The 10,359-nt window shown below is 46.5% G+C and overlaps 1 protein-coding gene across 1 annotated transcript in view; it reads left to right on the top strand.

Moving 5' to 3' along the window:
* Positions 1 to 8,354, top strand: part of SYT9 (synaptotagmin 9) — a 139,167-nt gene extending 130,813 nt beyond the window's left edge. The window contains exon 7 of the mRNA XM_008683847.2: positions 6,130 to 8,354. Within this exon, the coding sequence (XP_008682069.1) occupies positions 6,130 to 6,138 (9 nt within the window). The 3' untranslated portion in view covers positions 6,139 to 8,354. The remainder of the gene's footprint in view (positions 1 to 6,129) is intronic.
* The last annotated feature ends 2,005 nt before the right edge of the window (positions 8,355 to 10,359 follow it).

The following is a 10,359-nucleotide window of genomic DNA, read 5'->3' on the forward strand; positions in this document are numbered from 1 at the left end:
TCGTCCCGCCATCCGAAAACTCTGACAGCGCCCCCGCCCCGAACCTTTTCGGTGACACCTCACTTGCAGCCCTTGCTTCTCGCTTGTTCCGGACGAGCCTTCTCAGGAACGGCGTACGTGTCCCACAGGCCAACACTCGTTGCCTTTCCCTGAAGGTCGCCTTGACAGCAGGTCTTAGTGAACTTTCCTACGAAGTCCGGACTGTTGAGAGTTATTCTCTGAATTGAAAATCCTGTTTAGAAAGGCGCTGTGAGGGAGTTGGCATATTGGGGGGGGGGGGGCATAACTGGCCATCCTGGGCATGTTACTCAAGAGCATACATCTGGAACCATAAACACATGATGGCAGGTGCTGACTCTGCCGTTCGCCACCTTTGTCATTTGACCTTTCTCGGACTAGTCACCTCTGTAAAACTGTAAGTGTGGTGTCCGTCGCAGGGGGTCCAGGCGCGCTGCACGAGGTGAGCTGTGCAGAGCTCTCAGGGTAGAGCAGGGTGCCGGAGTTCTCCACAGGCAGTAGTACTGCCCACGTGGACTCTGCTTTTCCAGCTGTCGCCCCTGTCTCCTGACTGAGGGTACAGGCACATTCACACGTAACACGCTTCTTAAAGGGGGGAGGGGCAAGGCAGAACAAAGAATGCCCTCTTTGGAGAGAGAAAAAAGAAGCCAATCAGATTCTAAGCAGGAGGTCATGAGGCTTCCTCATATAGTTTGCAAAGCAGGGGTAAGTAATAATCAACAAAATCATGAGATTTTTATGGTTTTTAAATAAAAATTTAAAATACGAGTGTAACAATAATGAGCCCATGTAAGATTGAATCATGTAATGAGTCACTTCAATTTCTGACAAGCTTCTTAGTTCAAAGCCCTTAGATACTTCCTGTAATCAAAACCCATTTTCAAATTCACAGGAAGATATTATCTAATGATCCACCCAGTCTTTTCATGTTCTTAATTTGGGGTCAGTTTCAATAGCCTGTCTCACATCAGCTGTCGTTTTTGTGATCGAAATGTCACTTCACATTACAGTTTTCATTGAGACTGTTCTCATCCTTGGTTTCAATTCAATTTAATTCAAATGGGATCTGTATGTCTCAGGACAATTGAATTCATTTCAATTCCGCTCTGTTCCGATAAGATTGTAACCGCTACTTCCTATTGATGCCACTGAAGTTTCTGATGCCTTCCAAACCCCTGGCGCTGCCTGGGAGGTCACTGGTCAGATAGCAAGGATGCTGCTGCTTCTGCCCCCGGAGATGGGCCTGGTGCCAGCCCTGGAACCAGCTAGGCCAGCCTTCTGGCCACCAGTGGGCACCGCCGTTGTGGTCTCTGCTGCTGGTACCACAGTCTCTACCACCCCGTCTCCCCACCAAAACCCTGCTGGGTCAGTGCTCTCGTCAACTACAGACAAATCTTTCCTCACACGTCGGTTTACAGAAATCTTGGCTGAGAAACAGCCCATTCGGTTATAAGAGTTGGAAAGGTGTTGTGATTTTCTTATTTTGTTCTCTTCGGTTGAGTTTTTCCAGTCTTTCCCCTGACAAAAGACAGACAGAAGGGGTTGGGCCACAGCACAGTTCACCCATGCCACACTCAAAATTGCCCTTCTCCTGTAACAACTACTTTTTTTCATACCTGAATTGTATATCTGACTTGCCCTAGGAGAAGTTCATTTCCAAGAAGCTTCTCTTGCAAGACCCCTGGTAGAGATGACCCCATCATTCCACCAGACTTTGAAACTCCTTTATCCTGTCCTCATGTGGGCTGGCAGACCAAATACATTCTGGGGTCTTTGTGGCACTGTCCAGAGTGGGAACACAAAGGATACTGGGACCAGCCAGGATCAGAGCCCAGAAAATAAACCCAGCCAAAGAAGAAGACTGGGCCCCTCCACAGTATTCCCAGGGACTGAGTTTGACTCCAGCTAATTGCAAACACAAGGACACTCACCAGGTAAGCAAAACCCAGCTATGGAGATCAAGTCAGAGCTGTGCTATCATTTGGCCCCTGGCAGCATGGTCTCTGCTGATGGTAGCCCTGGGTGTGAAGACTGGTAAAAGATCGGCTAGAGTCACAGCCCAGGCGTCTAAGCAGGCTTCAGATAAGGCCATAACCCGCCAGATACAGAGCTGGCCCCTGAGGCTGGGTACTTGGGGAGGGCTCCACCCAGCGCAGTGTGAAGGGCCAGCTCAAATGGAAAGAAGGAACTAAGGTCAGAACAGGGCAGACTGAGGTTGTGCGTAGAGCTGAGGGGCAAATGAGGTACCCATGCAGGTCACGGGCCAGTGGAATCCAGAGAAATGGAATAATAAAGTTGGAAGCGAGAAGTGGGCTCTGGCACATGCTGCATGTTACTGGCCCAGACTAGGGTTTCGTAAAGCTCCTTCATCTGATTGAGAGTGCCTGGAAGACCAAGGCAGAAGCTCAAATGTATAGACTGGACTTACAGAGTGAATTTAGGAATGATAATAATTGCTGAAGCATAGACTTTGAAGGGAGAAGTCTTGAGTTCAAATTCCGGCTCTGACACTTAGTAACAGTGTGACTTAGGACAATTAATCTTTCTAGATCTTTGTGTCCTCCAGTAAAGAACCTCATAGGTTCTTTCTGGGGTCCTTTTAAGAATTTGTAAAGTTCATATCCTGGTGCCTGGCCCATAATAGGTATTCAAACACTGAAGGAATATGGTACCTGGCCTAGTTGGCTAATAGCAGCACAGCTCATTCTTTGGTGGGGCTAAGCCTGTTGACAGTTTGCCTTCCCAGACAAGGAGGACTCAGGGACTGGCAAGCTGGCCTGCAGATAGGGGTCTCACTGCTGAGAGAAGGGGCTCTGGGAAGATCCAGCTGGATGTGGGTGGTGGGTTGCAGGAGAGCCATTCATAGCATGCTCCAGGGCCGCAGCAGGTCTGGGAATGTTGTTTTGAATCTCAGTATAAGACAAATATCTGTTCACATTTTCCTTCTAGACTCAGAAAGGAACATTCCCTTTCCCACAGCCCCAGGCACAGTTCAGAGTGCGGGTTACAGTCAGACATGACAGCCTGTCTACATTGTACACTCTGGCCCTAAGTTAGAGCTTCACATGTGAACGTTTTACCTGGGAAATGCAGTCCATATATTCCAGTTTCAGAATGTTTGTGGCTCTCCCATAGTGCGTGTGTGTGTGTGTGTGTGGTTATTGCTGTGTCTTTGGGAGTGACTCCGGTTTTCTCTCTGGGCCGGCGGCATTAATACCCTTAATCTGTGTTGCAACATGCCCTGAATTTAAATTAAATCAGCGCTGCACAGAGTGTGAAACGGGAGAGATCCTGCTGCTGAGTCTGGGCTCCACTGGAAGAGCCCGGCCTTCACAGCTTTTAGACCAGGAATGGACGCAGCACCACACAGACACCGCTCCCCCCAGCCTCATGTCTCCCCCTCTACTCCTAACACTGAGTCTGCCTGTTCCTCCAGCGGGCCGTGCGCCTCGCCTGCCTTTGTGCCTTTGTACGGGCTCTTTCCTCTGCCCAAAGTGGCCTTCCCTCCTTCTCTCTGGTGGACTCCCCTTCAGCCTAGATGGCCCAGCTTGACTTAACTTTCAGAGTCCTCCCTGTAGACCTCCTCAATCCCCTCGTCCTTCTTTGCCCCTGCGCCTTCCCTGCACACCTGCTCCTCGGCCCTCACCTTGTCACTTCTCCCCCTGCAAGCTCTGAAAGTGGGGTATATGTCTTACTCGTGGTTCCCCAGCATCTCGTGGATACTGTGTGTCCCCAGCATCTATCACAGTGCCTGGCCCTTGGTAGCTACACATTAAAAACATATGCACGCTTTCCATAGCGTTGTAATAGATCTCGAAATCCGGTTCTGAGGCCTCCGGCTTTGTTCTTTTTCGACATTGCTGTAGCTCTTCGCGGTCTTCCATGGTTTCATACAGATTTTAATGTTATTCATTCTAGTTCCAGGAAGAATGTTATTGGTATTTTGATAGGGATTGCACTGAATCTGTAGATGGCTTTGGGTGGTGTGGACATTTTAACGATACGGGTTCTTCCAGTCCGTGCATATCGGAATATCTTCCCATCTGTTTGTGTTGTCTTCAATTTCTTTCATCAGTACTTTAGTTTTCAGAGTGCAGGTCTTTACCTCCTTGGTCATATTGATTCCTGGATCTTTTATTCTTTTTGGTGTAATTGTAATGGGGTTGTTTTCTTAATTTCTCTTTCTGCTACTTTGTTATTAGTGTATACAAATGCAACAGATTTTTCTATATTTTGTATCTTACAACTTTACTGAATTCATTTATCAGTTCTAATAGTTTTTTGGTAGTCTTTAGAGTTTGTCATCTGCAAAGAGTGAAAGTTTTACTTTTTTCTTACAAATTTGGATTCCTTTTATATCTTTTTTGTCTGATTGCTACAGCTAGGACTTTCTTACTATGTTGAATGAAAGTGGTGAGAATGGACATTCTTCTTTCTAATCTTAGAGGCAAAGCTCTCTGTTTTGCACCACTGAGTATCATGTTAGTGGTGAGTTTGTCATATATGGCCTTTATTATGTGGAGGCATGTTCCCTCTAAGCCCCAAATGGTGTGGTGCTGACACAAAAATAGGTGCATAGATCAATGGAACAGAATGGAAGGCCCAGAAATAAACCCATGCTTATACGGTCACTTAATCTATGACAAAGGAGGCAAGAATGTACAATGGGGAAAATACAGTCACTTCAATAAATGGTGCTGGGAAAACTGGACAGCTACGTGCAAAAGAATGAAACTGGACCACTTTTTTACATCATACACAAAAACAAAATGAATTAAAGACCTAAATGTGAGACCTGAAACCATAAAACTTTTAGGAGAAAACATAGGCAGTGATTTCTTTGACATTGGCCTTAGCAACACTTTTCTAGATAGGTCTCCTCAGGCAAGAGAAACAAAAGCAAAAGTAAACTATTGGGACTACACCAAAGTAAAAAGTTTTTCAACAGCAAAGGAAACCATCAACAAAACAAGAGACAACCTATGGAATGGGAGAAGATGTTTACAAATGATTATCCAAAAAAAGGTTAATATGCAAAATATATAGAGAACTTCTATAACTCACCACCAAAACCCCCCCACAAATAATCCTATTACAAAACGAGTAGAGGACCTGAATAGACATTTTTCCAAAGAAGACATCCAGGTGGCCAGCAGACACATGAAAGGATGGTCAGTATCACTCACCATCAGGGAAATGCAAACAAAACCATAATGAGATACCATTACACCTGTCAGAATGGCTAGACCCCAAAACACAAGGAATAACAAGTGTCGGTGAGGGTGTGGAGAACAAGGAGCCCTCATGCACTGTCGGTGGGAATGCAAACTGATGCAGCTGCTGTGGAAGACAGTATGGCGGTTCCTTGAAAAATTAAAAATAGAAATGCCATATGATTCAGTAATTCCACTAAACTCCAAAGAAAATTTCAAAATTCCAAAGAAAAATGAAAACACTAATCTGAAAAGATAATATGCATCCCTGTGCTTTTTGCAGCATGACTTACAATAGCCAACATATGGAAGCAACTCAAGCGTGGTATAGGTGTGTATGAGTGTGTGTGTGTACACACACGTATACATAATGGAATCGTATTCGACCGCAAGAAAGAGTGAGATCTTGCCATTTGTGACAACATGGAGGACCTAGAAAGCATTATGCAAAGTGCAATTAAGTCAGAAAGACAAAATATGATTTTACTAATATGTGGGATCTAAAAAACAGAACACATGAATAAACAAGTAAAAAAAAGACTCTTAAATACAGAGAACAAATTGGTGGTTGCCAGAAGGGAAGCAGTGGGGAGATGGGTGAAATAGATAAAGGGGATTAAGAGACGCAGACTTCCGGTTGTAGAATAAATAAGTCATGGAAGATGAAAAGTACAGCATAGGGAATATAGCCCATAATATTATAATAATGTTGTGTGGTGACCGGCGGTGACTACAGCGCATCCTCGTGAGCACCGAGTAATGTCTCGGATTGTGAATCAGTAAGTCGTACACCTAAAACTAATATAACACTGTATGCTAATTATACTCCAATTTAACAAAATAAGAAAACATATGTGGATGAAAACCAAAGCATCCTTTTTGTTTCTTCTTCCTGCAGAAACGATGACTAGTGGCAAGAGGATCGTTTGTGCCAAGGACACAGTGGGACAACCACCTTACAAAGATCTTAAGTAACTTTTCCCACCCAACAACACCCGGACGACTCCAGTGACCAAATGCTGAGCTGTAACCACGGCAATAACTGGCCTCTTTCTGGATCCGGTTTGGTGAATATGAATGGTCTGGCCATCCGCCGGTGGCCTGAGGTGGTGTGCTACAGGGGCGGCACGACTGTCCTGGCCAAGAACCAAGATCAGACTGTGGTGTAGTGAGAATACTAAGAGTACCCTAGAGCACTAGGCTCTTAGTGATTCACGTGAGGCCCTTGGTGACGGGGTCGTAGCACCTGCCTGGCAGCGTCACTCTGACACCATGTCATCTGCTTGAATGCCCTGGAAGGACAGAATATTTAAAAATAAATCCAGGTGCTAAATAGGCAGGGGATCTCATCCACACTGGACTACCTTTGAGCTAATAACGGTCTTCAGAAAATAATTTTACCCCAAGAAGTGCTCCAGCTTTGCAAGGAATAGCCCCAGGAGGGTAAGAGGATAAGCAGGCTGTTCCCCTGGAGAAAATCTAGTGCAAGGAGGGCTGATTCACAGCAAATTCACTGCCCCCTCCCATGCACATGGCCAAGAGCACCAGTTGATCTTCACACTCTCTTGTGCTAAACCCAGATTCTGAGGAGTCAGAATCCCGGACCATGTTTTCTAGGTGGCCAGCAGCCACTTCCTGGCAACCGGTGTCCACATTATAATGAAAGTTACTTGCCATCTCTGTTCTAGAGGCCTGCGTCTCAATGGCATAAGCATTCTGGAAGACCCTTTTCCGGGCATAGTTGTCCCTTGGGGGAACAGCCACAAGAACAGGTGTACCATTGTGTGAGATAAGTTGACGGAGAGGTAACACCACCGTCCCCCTGAGGAAGACACAACTTCTGGGGCTTCTTGGCCTTCGTGCTTTCTGGGGTATTTCCATATGCAACAGCCCAGAGGCATTAGCCTTGGGCAGCCACAGACAGACTTCCTTTCACTTCCAGACACATATATCACTTTCACAGCACTTGGGGAATGGAAATACCTACAAGAGTGAAGGTCAAGGGCTCTCCCCGGGTATTTCATTCATTACTCCGCTTCCTTTGTGACCACGTCAGCCAACCCACTGCCAGCTCTGCTCCTCATCCTCGTTGCTTCTGCCTCCATACAAATGAAACCAAAGGCCTTAGCGTACCTTGGGGTGGGCAAGAGGGGTTGACTGTTACCTAGTGGTCCTCTCTCTCCCATTATGGGTGCAGGGTACCCCAACCACACATTGCACCACTTCTCCCAGATACAATCCTAGGAAGCTCATTGTCTTCATTTGAATTAACGTTTCGCTGTGGGACTACCTGGGCAGAAGCAGGATCATTGCATGACTGCAGAAAGTTCTTATTGCCGCAGCTCCCTGGTGCAAGACACCCGACACTGATCTCACATCTAAAAAGGAAAGAGGCCTTTGGTTGTGTGAGGCAGTGTTACTACACTCCAGCTTCACGCGTTTCCCAGCCTGCCCTAGTCCATTTCCATCTCTGATTGGCTTTCAACCGCCGGGATCCAAAGAGAAGCCAAGGTTCTGCCTGCATCTGATGATGTGAGAAGAATTCAACTTTCCTTGCCCAAAGTTCCACCCTGCCTATTCCTCCCCAGTCAGACATCCTCCACCATGCCAGTGCTTCGAACCAAAGCATGAAGGACATGTGCCAGCAGGACAGCCAGCAGAAATACTCTCTAGAGCCAGGCAGATGAGCCCAGAAGAATGGTCCCAGAGAAACCAGACTGGCCCCGATAGATAGCAGGCAGCCATCCCAATGAACTTGGACATGTCCTTGGCACTGAGAGCCTGGGTAGGAGATCCTGGGGTAGCTGTGCCTACTGTACCCCCCACCCACCCCCCAAAGATCTTCCTGCCCAGAGAGCTAGGAGCCCTGGGTACTACTGAGTATGTTACTGGTTTGTTGGTATGAAATGCGAGCTAGCTTTGTAGGGGCCAACAGGCAAAGAAGCCTGTCCACATGGCAGGCAGGTGGCTTTGTGTCTAGAAAGCTTTGCCTAGGCAGTCCAGCTGTGGCCAGAGGCTGTTTTTGAATTTCAACTCCCTGAGCCCATCTGCAACTCTGCCTCTGTTCTCTTGCATTCTGTTTGGTTTCCCTTTAGTTTCCTAGTAAATGTTCCTTTTGAAAAATTCCAACCTTGTCTCATTGAACTTGGGGGGAAGGGGGTTCACCAAGGTCTTTCCCAGGATAGAGAAGGAAATTAATATGCCTTGAAAAAAAATGGAAATGGCAGTGAGAGGGTCAGATCTTAGGAACAGACCTCGCGGGGAGCTGGTGCCAAGAGATGGGAGAGGCCAAGTGACCCCCCACCCGGCACGGATTCTCAGCCCCTTCCTCTGGCTGCCTTTGTCTTCAGGCTGCTCTGTGGTGGGCGCGCAGCTGCCAAAGCATCTCCCCACCGGTGCACTGGGCACATTCAGTGGGTGACGGGATGTCCAGGAAGTACACTGCTGCGTGACCAGAGGGGGCATGAGGGAGGGAGGGGTAGGAGTGGTTTCTATAGTGTGGCTTCTAGAGTTTTCAAAATGCTCCAGCGATCACGACTCTAAATGGAATGACTAAGTCTTCATGACCATCAATAGAACTAAATTTCAGATGAAAAGAAGAAAGTCTTGCATGTTCTCCTACTTAAGCCAAGGAGACTGACAAAAGATAGACATGGCAAGCTGTCTTCGTGGCCATCCTGTCCTGCACTGGTGGCTGTTGGAGTTATCTGTTGCTGCGTAACAGCACTCAAAGCTGACCAGGTCAGAGGGAAAGTTAATATCCTTCACGGTTATGGGGATTGGCTGGACTTAGGTGATTGCTCTCTCTTGGAGTCTCGGGGCTGCTTTCAGATGGCAGCTAAGGCTGCATCTGAATGCCTGACGGTGGAATATTCCTGATGGGTTCATCACTCACACGTCCAGCTCCTTCTCTGGGACGACTGGTTGGGCATCTCTCCCCACATGATTAGCTTGCGCTTCCTCACACCAGGAGGTCTCGAGGTGGTCAGACTGTTGGCACAGCACTGGCTTGCCCCAGAGCTAACATTGCAGCTGGTCCCAGTAGATGCTGCACCGTTCTTGTCAATAACCTAGCAAGTAACACAGAGTCATCCCTGCCACACACTACTGGTCAAGAGCAAGTCGTCTCATCGGGCCAGCCCAGACCTGGGGGAAGGGATTATATGAGAATGGACTATGAGCAGGTGTGGCTCACTAGGGCTACTTTGGAAATAGCAGGGAGGGGGAGGGCACGTGGAGTCAGAGGTCTTCCTGGATAGCTGTCACTTTAAAAGCACATGATGGGCAGTAAGGAGGGCATGTATTGCATGGTGCACTGGGTGTTACATGCAAGTAATGAATCATGGAACTTTACATCAGAAACCAGGGATGTACTGTATGGTGACTAACATAATATAATAAAAAAAACCATTAAAAAACAAAAAAGCACATGCAATGCTTAACATGTGCAAGGGTTTGGTGAGCGAGGCAATAAAAAGGGGCAGAGGGGGAAGGGCTATCCGTAGACACTAAAACAGAGCAAAATCTAAAGAGAAGCCATGGTTATCACTGATACAGAACTTACAACGTCACAAGAAACTCAGGAAAAATGTGATTATCGTCATTCTACGGAAAGCTCAAAAGCTTACGTTGGATGCTTTTCTCTCCGTTCATCTCTAGGCCAAAGGGACACGGGCCACAAAGGCTGTCCCCTTATGTCATTGCTAAACTCCATCATAGGATAGATTTCTTTATGAAGGCTGGGTGAGCACTGCCAGACAGTTAAAGTGTATTTATCAGCAAGAAGGTTATTGATCATAAACCCACTGCATCTTTTAGTTTACAACACATGGTATTGCTTTTTCTTTACTTTTTGAAAATTCAACTGTTACTCCAAACAGTAAAGGTAGTAAAAAAAAATTTTTTTTAAATTCTTGGCTCAATACCAAACTTACTGTAGCTATTAGTCCGGTAATTATCAGTTGCATTAAAGCTATTTCCAAGCCAGCATCTGACAGGTAATACTAATAGTCTTTCCTATCAAGTGAACATCATCTCAACCAAGACACTGATTTTAGCACGATTTAGATAAAATTCCCTTTGCATGGCTGTAGTATCCGGATGTGAATTTATCAAAGAAAGGCAGTTT

Source organism: Ursus maritimus, unplaced genomic scaffold (assembly GCF_017311325.1).
Source record: "Ursus maritimus isolate PB19 unplaced genomic scaffold, ASM1731132v1 scaffold_16, whole genome shotgun sequence".
Lineage (NCBI taxonomy): Eukaryota > Metazoa > Chordata > Mammalia > Carnivora > Ursidae > Ursus > Ursus maritimus.